Genomic DNA, 21,766 nt, shown 5'->3' on the forward strand with positions numbered 1-21,766 from the left:
AATAAGTCCCAGATCGCGCCATCTTTGAAATGCCATCCCCTGTGCGCCTGGTATAAAGTACGAGTTGTGGGCCAGGGTAAGCAAAGGGGAAATCCCTCTAGGTTGACCAAGTCTTTTACAAAGCTGCACCCATGCCGTCCTACAGCTGACCACCAATAAATGCTCTCTAAGCTGCTGTGGGACAGCGGTATCTTTCGTGTGTAGCAGCGAGTTAAGAGTGGGAACCCCATACCAATCGCACAATAAGGAGTTCGGTGTATAGTGTGACGTGCCCCACAGCCAATCTTGGACCAGCCTCAACATGCATGCCAGGTTATATTGCACTAAATCTGGGCATCCCAAACCCCCCATCCGAGTCTGCCATTGTAAGCTGGACAAGGAGACACGCGCCTTCTTTCCTCCCCACAAATAATTTCTTAGGTCCCGACAAAGTGAATGGTTGTCTTGTGTCGAGAGCAGAAGGGGCAGCATCTGTAAAATGTACAGCCATTTGGGGAGGATGACCATTTGATATAAATGAACTCTCCCCTTCAGAGATAAGGGCAATGCCTGCCAACGCGCAAGAGTAGTGCGGGTGTAGTTCAGAAGGGGTTGAATATTTAACTTGTAGATAGCACCCAAATCTCCCGGTATTTTCACTCCCAAATAGGTAAGCACCCCAGGAGCCCAACACAACGGAAAGACTCCTACCCATGTGTCTTGCAGGTCGCCCGTAACATCCATAGCCTCCGACTTATCCCTGTTTATTTTAAGGCCAGCAAAAGCGCCGAATTGTTCTTGGAGACTGAGCAGCTGGGACAGGGATGTTTCAGGGCTCGACAAAAATACCAGGACATCATCAGCAAACGCTGCGACCTTGAACCGCCCCCCAGCCCTCTCAAAGCCCATTATCTGCGGGTGGTCCTCCACTTTACGCAAAAGCGGGTCTATAGTCAGGATATATAAAAGGGGGGACAAAGGGCACCCCTGACGTACTCCCCTTTGAATCTCCACCGAGTCCGAGCCAACTCCGTTCACAATAATCCGGGATAATGGCGAGGCATATAACAATCGAATGTATTGTTCAAAATTCCCCTCCAGCCCATATCTGTGTAATACTGAAAACATATATGACCAGGACACCCGATCAAACGCCTTCTCGGAGTCGAAACCGATCACCAACGCAGAGGTAGCCGTCTGCTGACAAAACTGCAATGCCGAGAGAAGCTTGATAATATGACTGGTAGCTGATCGCCCTTGGACAAATCCCACCTGTTGTTCCGTAATCAATGTGGGTATAATCAAAGCTAGTCTATCAGCCAAGACCTTGGCTAGGATCTTAAGATCACTGTTAAGTAAGGAAATCGGTCTATACGACTCTGGTTTTTGAGGGTCTTTTCCGGGTTTGGGGAGGACTATGATGTGTGCCTGATTAAATTCCCGGGGAAAACTACCCTGGACCAAACCGGCTCTGTAAAATTCTGTTAGAGGGACCGCAATCTGTGGTTTAAGTAATTTGTAGAAATCATACGAAAACCCGTCCGGACCCGGTGATTTCCCAGAGGCCATGGATGTTATAACCCGCATCACCTCATAGGACTGGATAGGGCTATTCAAAAACTCCCTCTGCTGAGCATTAACCTGGGGTATGTGGACATCGGAGAAGAAATCCTGCTCAGCGTCAGCTGGTGGGGGTGTACCCGCTCTATATAAGGTAGAATAAAAAACCCGGAACACCTCTCCTACATCCTTGGCCGCCGACACTAGCCGTCCCTGTGTATCTTTCATAGTATAAATTAAAGATTTAGGGCGAGCAGCCCGTACTAAGTTTGCTAAGGGCCTACCCGATTTGTTCCCATAACGAAAATAATTGTGTTGAGCAACCTGTAGGGACGTACTGGCCCTTATGTGGAGTACCGTGTTTAACTGGTTGAGAACACTAAAATAGGCCTTTCGCCGAACTTCGGAGGAGTCTAACAGCCAGGCTTTCCGGGCCTTTCGAGTGAGGGATTCAAGCCTTAATATATCAGCATTGAGCCGTTTATACCGAGCACTCGTATAACCCAAAATGTCACCCCGCAAGACAGCCTTACCCGCTTCCCAGTATAAATGAGGTGTTTGTACATGTTGGGCATTATTCTTGGCATATTCAAGCCACTTATCGTGTAGGAAGGTTTGGAAATCCTTGTCATGTCTAAGCATCCCGGGAAACCGCCAATGCTTCTGACCAGTGCACCTGGGACCAATGTTCAACGTCAGTGAGACATGTGAGTGATCGGAGATTACCGGTAATTCAATGTCTGCCCTGACCACTTTCGGAAACGCCACCCCATCTATCAACACATAATCGATACGAGAAGAGGAGCCATGAGGGTTGGAGAAAAAGGTGTAGTCCCTATCCAAGGGGTGTAGTGTCCTCCAAACATCTATAACTCCCAATTGCGAACAAACCATATCTACCCCTTCACCCCGTTTGGAAGGCTGTTGCCCACGAATCTGGGATCTGTCTAGAGTTCCATCCATCACACAATTAAAGTCACCGGCTACCAACAATAAGCCTTCCCTGTGTGAGAGAAGCTGACCATTCAAAAGTTTAAGGAAACTCTGTGGATGTTTCGTAGGGGCATAAATACAACAGATTGTAACTGGCTGTCCCTGCCATTTACCAAACACTAGCACGTATCTACCCTCAGGGTCTGAGAGAGAATGTGTCGAGACAAAATCTGTGGACTTATTTATAAGTATCGCTACGCCCGCCTTTTTGTGTTGTGCTGCCGCAAAGTAGCACGTCTTCACCCAATCCCTCTGAAGCTTCAGAGATTCCTTAGAAGTGAGATGAGTCTCCTGAATACACACTATGTCTCCTTTTAATTTTTTGAGGTGGGATAAAACCTTTTTCCTCTTTATGGGGGAGCCAAGACCATGCACATTCCATGTAATCAATCGCACCATGAGATTACCCAAATGAGAATCCGAAAGGGTATGATTCTAAGCATGTATCCAAGGGCAGGGGTCCCAGCTGCCCCAACCCCACACCAACCACCTCGCTCATGCCGTGGAAAGTGGAAGGTACTCTCACCGCAACCTGTACCAATCATCCATCCACACACCCCACCATGCAACCCATCAACAACAACACCCCCCACCCAAACCCCAACCCACCATAGTATTCTAAACCAATTGCAGCTTCCCCGAACCCCATACCTCCCACTCCCACCCCCTCCCCTTCCCCCCTCCCTCCATCCCCAAAAGCCCCCCGTGTCCTTAGAAGGAAAGTATGATCTGTTCCACATCGTCAGATGCGGCTCCAGACCAGGGGATCCGTAGAGGGTGGCCGGGTGCCACGGCCAGAAGAACTCTCGAAACAGTCTGAACTAAGTCTTCATGCAAATTTGAACGCAGGAGACAAAAATAACATAATCATGGTATCTCCTACACCATAAAGTTCGTTGGCAAATCTCCACTGGCTGCCAAAAAAAAAGGCATAGCCAATATTCACGTCCCTCACAAGCTGTAGCCCACTCCGGTTAGGCCAGCGGTGTAGCTGCATTAATAAGCAAGCTCCATGGACAAAATGTCCGTATTCAAAAATCATGGAGAAGGTGATGTAGAGCTATTCAGACGGGGCTGAAGAAATTTCAAGGCTTCAGCTGGATCTCGAAATGTGTAGGTAGTATTATCCTGCCAGATTCTGAGTATTGCAGGGAATTGTAGTGTAAAACGAATCTTTTGCTCAAACAGTTTGGGGCACACAGGAGAGAACTGCTTCCTTTGTTGGGAGACCTGTGCCGAATAATCCTGTGTTATTCAGATTCTATGACCCTTGTAGGTGATCTCCTGGTTTTTCCTATAGGCCAACCAAACTCTCTGTTTAATAGCAGAATTTAGAATCTTAGCAATCGCAACGCGAGGTCTAGGGTCCGTCGGGCGCCTTGTCCCCAATCTGTGTGCCCTTTCAACTTTAAGTTCGCCCCGGAGTTCCGCAAGGCCTACCGCATCCGGAAGCCAGCCCTCCAAAAACACCACGAGGCCTTGTTCATCCACTTGTTCAGGGAGACCAAGAAAACGTAAGTTATCTCTCCTAAGACTGTTTTCAAGGTCGTCCAATTTTTGCTGGCAGTCCTGCAGCGCTTTCGCCGTGGCGGTGACTTTCGCGCCCTGCTCCGTCATCCCCTCCTCCACCCCCACGATTCTGCCTTCAAGCACCTCCATCCGTGGGCCAAAGTCCGAAATCGAGGTCTTTACCTCCGCTAGCTGTTGTTGAATCCCCGCTAGCTTAGCATCCAACGTTGTCTCTAAAGTAGCTTGTAAAACTTCCACAGTTAATGGCGTAGTTGTAGATGGGCCTGTTTCTCCCGTGCCGGACGCCATCTTGGAGTCCGCGGGTTTACTCTTCTCTTTTTCCTTTTCCCGTTTTCCACTTCTAGACGCCATGGGTTGTGGGGATTTGTGCATGAAATTCACTATCGACATTCGACTACTTCTCGTCAGGTGTCCGCTTTCAATTTCGCCGATTTTAGGAGGCAGTGTCGGCAATTTTCCGGCCGTGGCACCCGGAGCTATGGGAAAGCGCGACTTCCCTAGCACATCACCCCACGTGACCCCCCGGCTCTTGGGTTTTTAAAAGCCGGGCCAGAAGACGCCCAGATTTATTGCCAAGATGGAACATTTGCTATTTCACAGAGCATAAGGAACCAGATGCCCTATTATGCAAAAGGGCCACTTGTAGAGCTTTAAATTAAATGACATTCGCACTGTCACCTCTTGCATTTATCTTGTGCTTCAGTATCCTCATTTGTTTCTCTAAACAAATAATTTCTGCGTTCATTTTTTTTTTTTTTTTGTAACTGGCATAACTTATATTGCCCCGGAGGACTGTCTTTGCTGTTTTTCCCACATTAGAAAAGGCTGGTTACAGTGTTGGGCATTGAATTCTATATAGTCTCTCCATTTCTTTTGTAAAAAGGAGGGAAACTCTGGATCTGTAGATAAATTACTTGGTAATCTCCATTGATCCCTCTTCGGAAGACTGAAGGACATTAAACCCATAACTGGATAATTGTCCAAAATAGTGAGAGCTTCAATGGTGGCTTTTTGAAAACGAGAGAGCAGAACTTCTGAGACTAAGTGGATAAAATCCCTCTCCCCCGGGTGTAAAGTTCTCCACAGGTCCAATAATTTAAGATGGTTGCTAATTTGGTGTCCTCCACGAGAGGGTTGCCTGTCAAGTGCGGGGTCAAAAATGCAGGTTAGCTCCCACTCCCAATATAATCGGGTAATCTGAGTTGTGAAATTTGCGAAAGTAAATTAGCAATGAAGGAGTGATCGTAAGAATTTGGAGCGTATACTGAAGCTAAAATTACTAATGAGCCCATAAACTTCCCAAGGAGAATAATATATCTCCCATGAGAGTCCACCACAGTCTTCTGCACACAGAAAGCAGAAGACCTGTGGATAAGGATTGCAATACCACAACTCTTTGAGGAACCTGTGCCAAAAAATACTTGTTACCGATTTTTTCTTTAATTTGAGTACCACCTCTTTAGTTAGATGATTTTCTTGAAGAAATACTAGCTTAGCTTGGAGTTTGTTTAACCTGGAGAGGACTATTTCCCTTTTCACAGGGATCCCCAAGCCCGCCACATTCCATGATACTATTTCTAAGGCCATGACTTACCATTATGAGACTTAGAGAGCAAGATATATAAGGTACACCAAAAAAAAAATTATGAAGAAAGGAGATTCCCATGCATAAAATATCGTTTGTTCCCACATGGAGCTGCTTAACACTACTTAGCCTGGTGACTATCCCGCACAGCCTTTTACGTATAAAATTTCCAATTTTGGGTTTACCCTCCTCCCCATACCTTTCCCCAGCAATTGCCAAAAAAATGTGTACAGTTTCAACCAACTGTTAATGCCTACAGGGAGTACAACTCTACTTCCCATTAAACACACAGAAATTCCTTAAAGGGATATAGATCACGTTAGTGGCTGATGTTCTTGGCCACCACCCTTTACATGAAAGATTACCCAGAGAGATATAAAGAAAATAAAAATACATCTGGACCCAACCGGGTAGTAGAAGAAAACATTATCTGGGGGTGTCTGGAAAAAAAAAATAAACTTAAAAAAAAGATTTTTGGCTAATCTTGAAATATGAGGAGCTAATATGAATGCATAAGTGCAAGAACTAATGTCACTTGCCAATGATTCCTTGACAGTTCCACTCTCCAACCACCAACTTCAAAGTTCACTCTGTATAAAAAAAAAAAAAAGTTACCCCATTAATAAGAGAAGAAGAAAAAAAAAACCTGGATTCAGCAGGGATGCTAAACCATTCTTGGTGTTGCTTAAATAAGTTGACTTAAGGAGTAGAAAGCAGCTTTCTGATGCCTTTTGAATAAAAAAAAGGAACATAGACTCCACATGATCCTAGCGTCTATCTGGTCGGTAACTCCTTAATATAGTCCCGTGGGAGAGCTTCCAAGATGGCGACCTAAGCAGATGTGTGTGTAAGAGGCTCCTGAAATTTTTCAATTGCCGCGTTTAATCATGCCTCACACAAAAAAAAAAAAAAGCCAGGGTACGGTGTGGGGAAAGTTCCTCTAAACTATTGGACACTACACAACCCTGGATAGGAAGCTTCTTCGCAGCAGTTCCCCCAATATTGCCGGATGAGCAGGTCGCTGAGGGGCCAGTTCTTGAGCGTGAGCCGTCCCCCCTGACCGGGATATCTTTAACCCCCAGCTCACCAGTAAGGCTGGAGCTGCCGGCCCAAAGAGAAGAGCACTGGCAGCAGGAGACCGCAAGCCCACTGGAGGGATTCTGTGGAGAGGCAGGAGCGGACAGACAGTCATATCATTTGGACTTACGATCTCAGAGCAACCAGTGAAGGTAAAGCCCTACAAGGTAGTTGGAGGAACTGGGCTGAATTCTGCTGGAGAGCTGGAGTCTTCGGGCATTGGCTATGGCGTCGGCCTAGCAGCGGGTGGAGGAGGTGGAGAAGGGAACCGAGAACCTCCAAGGCAAGTAATATTACAACAGCCTGGTGAAATAACTTTATCTACAATTTGGATAGCCCTACAATCAATTGAGAAAGCTGTAATGGGACTCACTAAAGAAGTGCATGATGTGAAAATGCAAGTAAATTTAAACGCAAATGAAAGTTTCTCAGAATAAAAAAATAGAAAAAATGGAAGTTCATATGTTAGAAATGGAAAGAATACAAACAGCTATAATACAGAAAGAAAGTGAATTGGACAAAAGATTGGAAAGGATGGAAAATAGCCTTAGATCTCACGATCTAAGGTTTATAAATTTTCCTGTACTAAGAAACATAACACCTTTGGATCTTTTTAAGTTGTATGTGTCTCAAATATTCAAAATTCCTGAAAAAATAAAACCAGTTATTACCAAGGCATACTACTTATATCCAAATGATCGAAACCAGGAAGATCCTCAAGATCAGGATCAAATGCCACCTGATTTAGCAACGTTGTGAGATTCATCTCAAGAATTGATAGTTTCTCAGCGGAGACCATTACTAGTTTCTTTCGCTTTTCTAATGGATAAAAATATCTTTAAACAGTATTTCAGAAATAATCAAGCTCTCTTCTTCGGTCAAAAAATATGGTGCTATCCTGACCTGGTAAAGCAAACGCAAATACAAAGAAAATTATTTCTAAGTATGAAGGGTGAGGCGCTCCAAAAGGGTGCATCACTCAAATTACAATTTCCATGTAAATGCTGTTTGTTATATCATGGGCAAAGATATGTTTTGTTTTTTTTTTGAACCCCAACAGCTAAGTCCTTCTTGGAAACTCACTCCACACCTAGTTAAAGCCTGTTTGTTTTGGTGGAATAGTAAATTTGGTTGGGTGGGTCTGCTTAGGTTATCCATTATGTATGAATTAATTCTTATTATGTATTCACTCTGTATTTCCTAGCTCTCCTATATTTCTTCTATTTTTATTTAAGTGCAGAGTGTTTGTTTTTCTTGAAAGTAATTTGGAAATTACGTATATTTCTATTTTTTGTTACTTAAGAGATTTCAAAAACAAGTGGATACTTGTAATATTGTTAAAATGCAATTAAAAAAAAACAAAACATAGTCCCGTGTGACAGCCACTGAGTCAAAGATCCGCGTCGATCCTTGATGCAAAATCTTCAATTTTGTGGGGTACATCAAAGCAAAACTAATCTTTTTTGATACCAGATCGGAACACACTGTAGTGAACTCCTCACACTGAGTAGTAACAAGAGGTGAAAAATCTTGAAATACCGAATTTTTTTTAATCATCATATTAAAATTCTCTTGTCTTCCGGTAGTGCTGCAGGATGAGGGTTTTATGTGCAAAGTTAAGGAAGCAGGCAATAACTACATGAGGTTTGCGCTCCGCAACTCAGTTCAGTTTGTGACCCATCCTGTGTGCCCGTTCAATAAGGCCTGATGGGGGAATCTTATTGGAGGGGTGTGTGTGAGTGACTGGTTGTGGGCGCTAAGGAAGAGGACTGTGAGGACAGAGCTTCAGCAGCTCTTACTGCTTCTGGTGAGTGCTATTGGCCTGGAAGGGAAAGGAGTAGGAGAGTTGCTGAAGAGGGTAAGTAAAGGTGGCTTTTTCAATTTATTTTTCTTGATTGACTGCCATTTTAATTATTGGGTATTATGTGATATCTGCTGTTTTGAAATATTTTATTGATATTTGGACATGTTTTTAATAATTTTTGAGTTTTTAATTGTTAGATATTATTCTGTTCAGCAGCTGTCTTGTAACATTTTTAGTATAGCTTTACAATGATTTCTGTGTGGGGCTCTAAAGCAGCTTGGCTTATTCTGTTTTCCCAATAGGAAATGTATTAGTGTTTAGGGCCTGGTTTAATAGTTGTGTTTCTTAGATAGGGTTGTTACTGTTGAGTGTGTTCCATAATACAGGTGTAACTTTGTGCGGGTTAGTTTGTGTGCATTATTGCAAATCCTGAGAGTCTGTTAGGTGCTATATTTCTCTTTCCATTTCTCCAGGTTCGCACTGCATGCAGAGTGGCTTTTTTGGTTTTCCATTCCAGTTTGTCTCCATATTTATAATTTGTGGTTTTTCTGTACTTGGTGAAAGATGTGTGACTGATGTGAGGTATTTAACTAGCATGTTGGCATTTGTATCAATCTTATTTGTTGTGTTTTCTCAATAGGATATGCATTAGTGTTAAATTACTGTCTTTTCATAAGGAAGACTATTTTGCCTGGTAGTAAAAGGAGTTTGTTTTGCTTTTACTGGGATGTCATCAGAACCAGAATATCTTTTTTGTATGGCGAGTTGTACAGGGTAATGCCCTAGATCTGCTCTGCACTCATTGCTGGGGATGAGGGGATTCCTGTGGATGCAGAGTGCATGTTTACATTTAGCCCCGTGACGGTCACATGTTCAGTGTGTCACGCATGTGAGAACCATCTGTCAGGTGTGTCTCAGCTAAAAAAAAGGTTGAGAACCACTGTTCTAGATCATCAAGTTTATCATCCCTATTTTGAGCAGTTTTTTCAAGTTCAGCTACTCACCGTTCCAAGGCCCCCACATCATCCTCTAACAGTGCCACGCAGCCCTCTACCCGTTCAATTCTGGAATCAAATTCGCCAACTGATGCCCTCACCTCCTCAATTTGCTTGGAGATCTGATGCAGACGTATGTCCAGGGCACTCACCACCGCATGTGAGATTTTCTCTTCCAGAGTTTCCTCTGAATGGTCTGTCAGCAGATCCGGGGAGTGCAGTGGTCATTTTAGTTCCCGGGGCCTTGGCCTTCTCTTTATCCTTTCTCATGATTCGGGAAGCCATACAGCCCAGTATACCACTACATAGCGCTAGACTGGGTTCCCGAGTGGTTTCAGTATGATAGTTTGGTGAGTAGATTGATTGAAACTACGAAAATTGTAGATTTAGAAAGGGTGGTGGCTGGAGCTCGGTCAGCGTGCTGCTTACCAGGCCCACCACATCACTGATCTCATACTAATAGATCTTAATAAAGGTTAGCACATAAATATGGTTTAATGGTTGTTTAAGTTTTATATACCGATACATCGGACAAGCCTTCACATCGGTTTACACAAGATAAAACAGGGTCAGAAATACAATATTCATGAAATAGTAACAGCTAAAAACTACATAAAGTAAAGGAATAAATTAGATGTTAAGAAAAGATAAAAACTCATAAAGCATAAATCAAATAAGATAAACATAGTCATAAAACACTAAAGTTAAAACATCTATTAAACTAAATGACATACTGATAAGATAAAATAAAAAGGTAGCTCATCAAGATGGTTTAAAACAAAAGCGTGCTTATGCTGTACTGCTTATTTCTAGCATTGCTGATTAATCGTTTCGTGCTCTGCAAAGGCACATTTAAACAGCCAGGTCTTCAGTTCAGCTTTACATTGCTTTTTTTCAGTGGTGAGTCTCAATGAGACTGTAAAGGTTGAGGCATTCTGATTCATAAAGAGACACCCATGTAGTTTAGCATTGATTACATCTTAATACACTGGGGAAAAGTTCTTCTCCATTACCAATAGTCAAGACCTTCAAAAAACTGAAAGAATATAAAGAACTATATCTCCTTTCTGACCTAGAAAGATATGATTCTATCTCCTTCATTTGTTGATAAAGTTTTCAATTTGACTGACATCCAGTGTGTCTCAAAACCACAGCACCTTGCTTCATTTGAACTTGTATTCTTTAACTCTGACAGCTTAAATGTTGAGAGTACATTAATTTCTTTTGGTTATTTGAAACACTTTCTCAACCATTCTTTGCATCAAGGAAACGCAATAAGAATCTGTCAATAAGAATCTTACTGTTTTAAATGGAAGAAGTTTACCAAATGGTATACAGACAAGGACATAATTTCTTTACCTTTTCTCCATCAAAGTTACTCTTCAGAGAGAGAGTTCATCTTTGTGCAGTAAGTGCTTATCATAATCAAGAGGAAGGAAAACCAAAATCTTCCCATTTTCTAGTAACTTGTTACATAAAAGCTTATTTCACCTGTAGCTTGTATAAAACCTCCTGGGATCTCAATGTGGTCCTTTCTTAGCTGATGAAAACACCTTTTGAGCCCACAAGCGCTCAAAAGGTGAAAAGTTGTATGCCTTGCCACAGTTTCTACGAAAAATAATTTGATTTTCACTTGAATTCAGTCTATTGTTCTTCAGGCCTTAATTCCTAGATTTCACAGTCATAGAGCCAAGTAACAAAGCAGTTTTATCTATGTCAACAGAACGAAAGATGTTAGAAATTCCACCCAGTTCTTCATCTTATGACCTTAACAGCCCTGGACTAGCAGTTACAAAACATATAATTGCAAATTGGATCTTAGAATGTATTTCTTTGCAATACAAAATCTAGCCGCTTAGTAGAGGGCCATGTAAAAGCACATAATGTACGTGCAATGACAGTTTCTATAGCACAGCTTGGCTCTACATCCATTGAAGAAGTATGTAAAGCTATTTGATAGCAAATTTGGGCAATTGGTACTAAGAAATATTTTTAAAAGTTGACTTTCTTCAACTCCTTCCAGCCAAATATACATTTGTGTGTTATCTTAGTGTTGTTAGTATGTGAGTTGCTTTCCCGTAATTGGTGGTCATTGTGGACAGCAGGATAAGTCAGTCACAAATGCCTTCCCCACCTCTCCTTGGTGCTCAAAATTCATTTTCTCATAGGCTTGACTTGGCAGAATCTTGTGCCACTTGGCTGTGTGGTGCTGGCTACACATGAGCTGAATGGCCTTCCTAGCTCTAGCTAGTAAATGATCTGTCCTCGGTGCTGTTGGATGATGTGTTACTGATTTAAATCTCCTGTCCCCAGAGATCACAAGTTACAAGTAAGTGACTTGTGCTTTACTGAAGTGGATTGTAGGAAACTCCTGTTGTAAATATTCTTATGAACTTGTTTTGTAATAAGATTTTCAAGTAATAAGCTATGCTAATGTGATGTTTTTAAATAGTTAAAAGAGTAATGTTGTGTTTTGCTGTCTCAGAAAACGAAACCTGCAGCATTCAATCCACAAGCTCGTAGAAATTGGGAAAGCAATTACTTTGGGGTGTCCCTACAGAATTTGGTTACAGCTGAGCAACCCATACCTCTCTTTGTTGAAAAGTGTGTCAACTTCATTGAAGATACAGGTAGGATAGAAATATTTCTAAAAGTTGTGAAAAAAAATTGGGTTATAATTAACTGTTTTGTTTTGGTTGGTTTTTTTTTTTTAAATATGCGGTTTACTTCTACTTTGGGTAAATTTTACTTCAAGATGAAACTACTTTGTAATATAAAATATTTTTTCAAGGTTGTAAGAGCTGAATCATTTTAGATCGGTTTCATTTAAGTTCAGCCACATTTTACAAGCTTTGATTTTTGAAGACTTTAGCAGAGGAACATTTTTAGAGCTGTTGTGTTGCTGAATTAGGTAACTTTTTGTGTCCTATGAAGTGGAACAGACCTCAGCCAAGCAACTGCTGAATTTTGTTTAAAAGGGATATCATACCTCTGGAGGAATTACTTGGTTGATTTATTTATTTTTAATTTTTATATACCGATGTTCCTGTATAATATACATATCACACCGGTTTACAAGGAACTAAAAACTGTCGCCTCAGGGGCGGAATACATTGGAACCAAGCTGAAAATACATTTTGAAGATGATTTAAAATTTAAATATTCTGCAACAGTGCTCTAAGAACCAGAGATTTGAGTTTTAAGTTTGTTGCACTGCTTTCTACTGGTTTCTTTGCTTTGTGGTGGTAATTTTTTTTTTTTTTTACGGTTAACATTTTACTGTGGCTGTATACATTAAAGTTCATGAACTACTGTATTTTTCACTTCATAAGATGCACCTGACCATAAGACGCACCTAGGATTCAGAGCGGGAAAATTTAAAAAAAAAAAAAAAAATTGTGTGCTAAACTGGCTCTGTTCCTGGGCATCTGTGCATCTTATGGAGCAAAATTACGGGAGGGCATAAAATGTTTTTTTTTGTCCCCATTCCCTATCCCAACCCTTTAAATTTAATTAACTACAACCCCCCCCCACCCTCCTGACCCCCCCCACCCAAGAATTGCCAAAAGTCCCTGGTAGTCCAGCGGGAGTCCGGGAGCGATCTCCTGCACTTGGGCCGTCAGCTGCCAGTATTCAAAATGGCGCCAATAGCCTTTGCCCTTACTATGTCACAGGGGCTACCGGTGCCATTGGTTGGCCCCTGTCACATGGTAAGAGCACAAGATGGCGCCGGCCATCCATCGCTTCTACCATGTGACAGGGGCCGACCAATGGCACCTGTAGCCCCATGACATAGTAAGGGCAAAGGCTATTGGCGCCATTTTGAATACTGGAAGCTGACGGCCTGAGTGCAGGTGGTTGCTCCCGGACCCCCAGGGACTTTTGGCAAGTCTTGGGGGGGGGTCATGAGGGTGGGGGGTTGTAGTTAGTTTTTTTTTTTTTTTTTTTTATATTTGCTCCATAAGACGCACAGACATTTTCCCCCCACTTTTTTGGGGAAAAAGTGTCTCTTATGGAGCGAAAAATACGGTAACTTATTATTCATTTGGTACGTGGGTTGAATAATCTTTTTTTATTTAATATACAAGTGTAAATCTGTTTCTTATTCTGTATTTAGATATTAACCATTTTAACATTAATTCTTGTAACACTAAGTTAATGTTTGCTCCTATAAGTTAAAAGCTAAATATTTGGCTGTATTTATTTGATTTAATCTTCTTTTCAGGACTTCAGAGCGGATTACATTCAAGTACTGTAGATATTTCCCTGTACCCAGAGGGCTCACAATCTAAGGGGCTGCTGCAATAAAGTGTACCCAGCCTAGTGCACAGCTTAACGAGCAGGTGGATGCACATCCATAATCCCCCAATGCAATAAGGGGATCAGCGCGTTCAAAATGTGTGTCCTAAGACATAACTAATAGTGCTCATTACATGTAAATTCCATATAGATGGGGCTATTACCCCACAATGCAAAAAGTCATTGCAATACTAAGCAAGAAGAACCACAGAAAGCAGCACCATGCAAAAATAGTCTTGACGTAAAAAAAGAATTTCTGGGCACACAATATACACACTCATAAATTGAGCGTCCATTTTGCTAACCCGTGCACACCCACATCTCCTGGGCATCCAATGCCATGAACACGCTAGGGATGCACAATTTATCCCTATCGTGTTCGTTTTAGTGCGGTAGCTCATTTACATATTGCATTGGGTGCCCAGGAAATATGGATGTGCATTCATTAAAAAACATGGGCTCAGATTGGATGCACATTTTTATGTGCACTTTATTGCATCGGCTTGTAAGTTTGTACCTGAAGCAATGGAGGTTTAAAGTCTCACAAGAAGAGGCAGTGGGATTTGATCCCTGGTTTCCCTGGTTCCTGGCTCACTGCTCTAACCAATAAGCGGCTACTCCACTTCCATGAAGGGCATCTAAACGACATGAGGAACCCCTTTTGGGCCATTCCCTCTCAGAGCCAGAGAAAAAGTAGGCACAAGGCTGTAACCTAATCATAGGGTTTTGATGTCTATGCCTTGGAAACAGGTGGTGGCAGAATCTTCTTCTTTTTTTTAATTTTTTTGGGAAGGGGGAAGTGAGGTTGTATATATCAATCATTTTTTAGATCCCATTGTCATGAAATTCTTTGAAATGTTTCAGAGACTAAGTCATGAAACTTGTTACTGGTTCATTGTAAAACTAATATTTTCCTAGCGTGTAGCAGATGGACTCAAAACAAGTGGATATAGTGTGCTCGTGCTAGCAGTTGGAGACTGATCTGACGTCAGCAGGGGTACATATACCCCCACAGGAAGTGCAGCAATTCAGTAATTTCCATCTCCAAAGCAGTTCGGAGCTATCATTTTGGATTTCCTGCAAGATGGACTTCAGAAGGGTCTGTCCCTCAGTTCCATCAAAGTTCAAGTGGCAGCGCTATCCTGCTACGGTCCCCGGAGTGATGGCAACAGCATCGCCACACACCCAGACGTTTCACGTTTCCTGAAAGGAGTCAAACACATTCGCCCGCCACTGAAGTGGCCGGTGCCCCTGTGGAACCTCAACCTGGTGTTGGAATTTCTAGCGGGATCCGCCTTCAGACCCCTTCGAGGCCTGTCTCTCCGTTTGTTGACCTTGAAGATGGTGTTCTTGCTGGCTGTATGTTCAGCACGCCGCATCTCAGAGCTACAAGCACTGTCCTGCCGTGATCCGTTCCTCAGAATCACTCCAGAGGCTATCCATCTTCGCACGGTTCCTTCCTTCTTACCCAAAGTAGTCTCACAATTTCACCTCAACCAAACCATATCCTTGCCAACCACGGAAGGTTTGACGAAGTCAGAAGAAGGTCGAATACTGCGTCATCTTGACATTGGCAGAATACTGGCCAGATACTTGGAAATGTCAGAAGCAGTACGAAAGACGGACCATCTGTTCGTCCTTCACAGTGGGAAGAAGCAAGGAGAAGTGGCCTCATGGCCAACCATCGCCTGCTGGATCAAAGAAGTTATCAAGGCGACCTACGTAGAGGCGGGAAAACCACCACCTCTACAGGTCAAGGCTCATTCTACCAGAGCGCAAGCAGCCTCTTGGGCAGAAACTAGGATGCTGTCGCCTGCAGAGATATGTAAAACGGCAACGTGGTCCTCCCTCCATACCTTCTCCAGATTCTACCGTCTGGACGTTCAGGCCAGAGAGGACACAGCATTTGTGAGGGCAATCCTAAACGGACCTCGGGCAGCCTCCCGCCCAGTCCGGGAGTAGCTTTTGTACATCCCACTTGTTTTGAGTCCATCTGCTACACGCTAGGAAATGTAGAGATTACTTACCTGATAATCTCCTTTTCCTTAGTGTATGCAGATGGACTCAGCATCCCGCCCGGCTGCCGGTATACATGGGGGTTCGCCGACTCACGGTAAGCCATGTTTTTCTTATATAGGGCTTCCACCCTACCGGGTGTCGACGCCTTCTGGTTGAGAACACTGGCGGTCTCCAGCTACTATCAATTGGTCAGGGTAAACCTGTTCATTTAATCGATCGGTCAGTCACACATATATCCATAAAGCTTTGCAAGGAAGATTACTGAATTGCTGCACTTCCTGTGGGGGTATATGTACCCTTGCTGACGTCAGATCAGTCTCCAACTGCTAGCACGAGCACACTATACCCACTTGTTTTGAGTCCATCTGCATACACTAAGGAAAAGGAGATTATCAGTTAAGTAATCTCAACATTTTATTTTGATTTGTACTTTTTCAGGCTTTGTATTTAACATGTATGTTAATGTATGTCTGGTTTTGTTTAGCATCTAGGTCCCAGATAAAGTAACTCCTTACTTCTAAAATATGGTGGAGCAGGATGGAAAGTCAGATGACTCCTAGTTTACTATTTGTAATCTAGAACATCTTTTTCTTCCTGTTGGTTGAGCCTCTTTTTAGTCTTTTGTGGTAGTTTGTAAAATACTTTCTTAAATGAACTGTCGTCTTATCAGCACAAATGACATGTATTGCTTTCTATTGCCCTTTTTGTTAAAAAAAATTGCTCACCATTCTCTTACACGCAAGTATGAATTAGACATTACGCATGGGTATCATTCGATGGTACTGACATGGATCCAGCTCTGAGCTCAGTAAAGACGACTGAGCATATATGGGAGTTCCCATGTGCGCACACTGCTCTGTGAGCCCCTTAGCCTGAGTTACTGCATGGATGTGTCCCAGTTTTTCTTCAATTCTTCAACTTTTAGCCTTGTGTTGTGCCTTACTGCTGCTACTTTGCTGCGTATATTTTTTGCCACTGCCTTGGGCAGCCCCTCAAACAGAACTTTATATAAATATATATAAATATATATATTTTAAGATGGGCATGGAGAAGTCACAGGCCAGGAAGCAAGCACTCAGCAGCTTCAAGGCCTGTATCTATATAAATGCTGAAGGATAATTACGGAAACATACCCTGTCTTTTATTGCTGCCTTGGCCCAGACCATGACTCCCCCCAACTGCTACATGGGTTATTTTTCCCTATATGCATCACCATGCACGTATCCACATTAAATTTAATCTGCCATTTGGATGCCCAATTTTCCAGCCTCACAAGGTCTTCCTGCAATTTATCACAATCTGCTTGTGATTTAACTACTCTGAACAATTTTGTATCATCTGTAAATTTGATTACCTCACTTGTCTTATTTCTTTCCAGATCATTTATAAATATATTGAAAAGTAAGGGTCCCAAAACAGATCCCTGAGGTACTCCACTGTCCACTCCCTTCCACTGAGAAAAATGTCCATTTAATCCTACTCTCTGTTTCCTGTCTTTTAGTCAGTTTGCAATCCACGAAAGGACATTGCCACCTATCCCATGACTTTTTACTTTTCCTAGAAGCCTCTCATGAGGAACTTTGTCAAACGCCTTCTGAAAATCCAAGTATACTATCTCTACCGGTTCTCCTTTATCCACATGTTTTTATTAATTTCTTCAAAAAAGTGAAGCAGATTTGTGAGGCAAGACTTGCCCTGGGTAAAGCCATGCTGACTTTGTTCCATTAAACCATGTCTTTCTATATGTTCTGTGATTTTGATGTTTAGAACACTTTCCATTTTTCCTGGCACTGAAGTCAAGCTAACTGGTCTGTAGTTTCCCGGATCGCCCCTGGAGCCCTTTTTAAATATTGGTTACATTTGCTATCCTCCAGTCTTCAGGTACAATGGATGATTTTAATGATAGGTTACAAATTTTTACTAATAGGTCTGAAATTTCATTTTTTAGTTCCTTCAGAACTCTGGGGTGTATACCATCCGGTCCAGGTGATTTACTACTCTTCAGTTTGTCAATCAGGCCTACCACATCTTCTAGGTTCACCGTGATTTGATTCAGTCCATCTGAATCATTACCCATGAAAACCTTCTCCATTACGGGTACCTCCCTAACATCCTCTTCAGTAAACACCGAAGCAAAGAAATCATTTAATCTTTCCACGATGGCCTTATCTTCTCTAAGTGCCCCTTTAACCCCTCGATCATCTAACTGTCCAACTGACTCCCTCACAGGCTTGGAGAAGAGACGGCTGAGGGGGGATATGATAGAGATCTTTAAGATCATGAGAGGTCTTGAACGAGTAGACGTGAATCGGTTATTTACACTTTCGAATAATAGAAGGACTAGGGGGCATTCCAAGAAGTTAGCAAATAGTACATTTAAGACTAATCGGAGAAAATTCTTTTTCACTCAACGTACAATAAAGCTCTGGAATTTGTTGCCAGAGCATGTGGTCAGTGCAGTTAGTGTAGCTGGGTTAAAAAAAGGTTTGGATAAGTTCTTGGAAGAGAAGGCCATTAACGGTTATTAATCAAGTTTACTTAGGGAATAGCCACTGCTATTAATTTGCATCAGTAGCATGGGATCTTCTTAGTGTTGGGTAATTGTCAGGTTCTTGTGGACTGGTTTGGCCTCTGTTGGAAACAGGATGCTGGGCTTGATGGACCCTTGGTCTGACCCAGCATGGCAATTTCTTATGTTCTTATGCACTGTGGGGAGAGTTAGTGTCAACGGGAGTTTCCTGTGATCCTGACCGAGAGTCTTGGCTTTACCTTCCCCACACCACCCCCAGTGCCTTTCTTTTCCTGGATCTACTTTTTCTTGTTTGGACCCGATTAGGCCCTGTCGTTTCTGTTGATTTCTGATGGCACTTTCTTCAGTACTTGCAGATAATTGATGTAATCTGGGGCCTGAACATCTTGGATGTCAGAAGACTTTTTTTTTTTTTTGCATTATTTAAGCTTTTTATTTTTGTGTTTGCTTTTGAAGTTCTTTTTGGTTCTTCGGACTATGTGCACAAGTTTTTCATTCAAAGATGAACCACGTTCTGACCATGACTATTATGATTTATTTAAACAGTCTTTCTTTGTTAAATCAGACTTTGTTGGTATTGCAATTCTGGGGGCAGTTACTGCTAATAAGTCTACTTTTTCTTGTTGGCTCAGCATATATGGTTTTTCCTATTACATTAATGTGCACTATGAATCTCTGTTGATTTGTACATTTATGATACATTTACTCATGTGTTGGGAGGATGTAGTAAAGGCACAAGGGGGATTGAGGGGTATTCTCTGGGTTCCTATAAGGGCTTAATTTTGGGGTCTCTTCTGCTGGGGTTTAGTTGCTGTTTGGCAGGGGATAAAGAGGATTTTGTTCTTGGGAGGAAAATGGTTGGATTAATGGCCAGACTCAGGATGGTTATCTCACTGGAGTGAGCACAGGCTGGGCGGGTTTATGTTAGTAAGGTTGGGATGAGGGTGAGGGTGGGATGGTCGGGTTTATGGTTAAATTGGGTTTTAGGTCGATGGTTAATGGTAGGGGGGATTTGGGTAAGTTTTTTGTGGGTAATCTTATTGGTCCATGGTTTAATTGCTGTAGTTTTCTGTACCCTGCAGGCAGGCTTTTGCACTGTTACGTATTTGACTGAGACATTTCATTTGTAAAGGATGACCTGGGGGGTGGGAGGGGAGGGAAAGACAAACACACAAGCTCTAAGCTTTTTTCCCTAACTTTGGCTGGGGGAAGTCCCAGTCATCTTGTAGTAATGACACCTAGTGAATAGATTTTTGGTCCATGATTGCAGAATCTTTAACTGATCCCCAGTACATGGCTTCCAATTGAGAATGGTCTCCATAATGACTAGACTAGTAGAGTTGGGAAGGAATATGATATAGGGGGAAAATCCCTGTATAGTTGTAAATGAAGGTTCATAATGCTGGATCTCAGTTTCAATAGAGCTGGAAATCCAGAAGAGCAGGAGGAACCTGTCATGGCACCCACTCACTCAAAAAATAAAAATAAAAAATAAAAAATAATTTTCGGTTCACCATTTGGTGATGTCATGTTATCTAATCTAACTCCCTTTGGAGGATGTTTTTGTCTACTGCCCTTCAGATAACTGAGTGGCTGTGGAACTAGTACTGTACGGGAAACCAAAGTTTCTAGCAAAAGCTTCTCAGGCTTGGAAGGGTCCTCCGTCAAAAAGTCACATACTCAGTGCATGTGGTTTGTGCACTTCTATCATCAGAGCACTATTATATGTAAACTATTTAGCTTTATCAGATATTTTTATACCCTATATAAAAATGTAGTTATAATGTGTTGCTATTCGTGGTGTGTATTTAATATTTTATTTTGAATTAATTTAGCTCCATCTTAGTCTAGTCAAGTATTTAAAAATAATTTGGCAAACATGTTCAGGTGATCAGATAATAAATTTCCCGGTATCATATTGCAAATAACGAGGCAATATGATACAATATCTGGTCTGCTTTGCCACCATTGCAGAGTAAACTTGCTTTTCTGTATCTTTCATATAAGGGAGAGTACTTCCTCAAAATCAGCATATTTCAAGGTAGTGGGGTCCTGCCAGAACATGATGCTGCAGGAAAACAGAAGCTGCAATAGGGGCCCGGAAGCTTGCCCTTGCAGAAAATAAAAAAGCAGTGTGTACTGTGGGGGAGTCCTATGCTGAGGCTCTGTAGGGGAAAGGGGAGCATTGGACCTGGAAAAGAAGGGTAACGCAGGCTTGGGATGGTGGAAAACAGAGGAGAGGAATAAAGAGAATCTGGATGGAGGGAAAGGTGTTGCAGAGGGAGCAAAGTATTTGGAGAGAGGGAGGAGTGGGCATAAGGAAAAATGATCCAAGAATGAAATGTGATGAAAGGAAAGAAGATAAAGGAGGGAGGACATAAAGGAAACGTACAGAGGGACAGTGAATGGAAGACAGAGGAGAGATAAAGGAGGGAGGACATAAAGGAAACCTACAGAGGGACAGTGAATGGAAGATAGAGGAGAGATAAAGGAGGGAGGACATAAAGGAAACCTACAGAGGGACAGTGAATGGAAGACAGAGGAGAGTTTGTTAGGAAATTAGAGGTAAGGGAGAAGATGGATAGGGGGAGAGGATGGTAGTAAAACCAGGATAAAATACCATTCAAAACAGAAAAAATAGACAGACAAATCAGATGAACGGAAAAAAATATTGAGAAGAAACAGACATTAGAAACTTTAACCATTCTCTATCTTTGTAAATCTGCTACATAAAATTCTGCTGGTGCACTAGGGACAGTGATACACCAGTTTTGTGGTAAAACATTTCCTTCCTGTGATATTTTTATTGGACTAAATATATTTGTAACTAGTTTTCAAGAGTAGTACTCGGTCAGGTCAGTGCACATGTATGTTTGCAGATCCATATGTTCCTTTTCTTCTCCATTCAATTCTGAATTCCCAAAATACTCACTAAATAGCCATCATGGGAACTTAAGTAGTTACTGTTCTTTACTATTTTCTTCTAAGGTAATCTTTATTTCTATGTAAAAATGTGATGTTTTACTACTGTTTTACTTATTAAAAAGTCATAACTTATACCAAGTAAATTGCTTGCAGAGGGCAGTGATATACTGATATTAAAGGATGTATCCTATTTTTGTTTTTCAAGGCTTATGTACAGAAGGACTTTACCGTGTTAGTGGGAATAAAACGGATCAAGACAACATTCAAAAGCAGTTTGATCAAGGTAGTATTTGACTTTCTAACAATATTGCGATATGCAGTAAAAATGGGTAACACTAGAACTGTTATGAAAAGGTCCAGCTTATCACTTAGTCCAAATGTAGATTATAAAGAAACACTTTCACCATATTAGATGTCCTTTGTTTCTTTTGTAGATACTAATTTATCATGGAAATCCTGAAATGTTTCAC

General features: G+C 42.0%; 1 protein-coding gene across 1 annotated transcript in view; it reads left to right on the plus strand.

Annotated features, from left to right (window-relative positions):
- The window catches only part of ARHGAP5 (Rho GTPase activating protein 5), a 165,791-nt gene that overhangs the window by 89,551 nt on the left and 54,474 nt on the right, over nt 1-21,766 (plus strand). Inside the window, exons 3-4 of the mRNA XM_029598920.1 lie at nt 12,009-12,153; nt 21,502-21,579. Of these exons, the coding sequence (XP_029454780.1) occupies nt 12,009-12,153; nt 21,502-21,579 (223 nt within the window). The remainder of the gene's footprint in view (nt 1-12,008; nt 12,154-21,501; nt 21,580-21,766) is intronic.

This window comes from Rhinatrema bivittatum, chromosome 4 (assembly GCF_901001135.1).
Source record: "Rhinatrema bivittatum chromosome 4, aRhiBiv1.1, whole genome shotgun sequence".
Lineage (NCBI taxonomy): Eukaryota > Metazoa > Chordata > Amphibia > Gymnophiona > Rhinatrematidae > Rhinatrema > Rhinatrema bivittatum.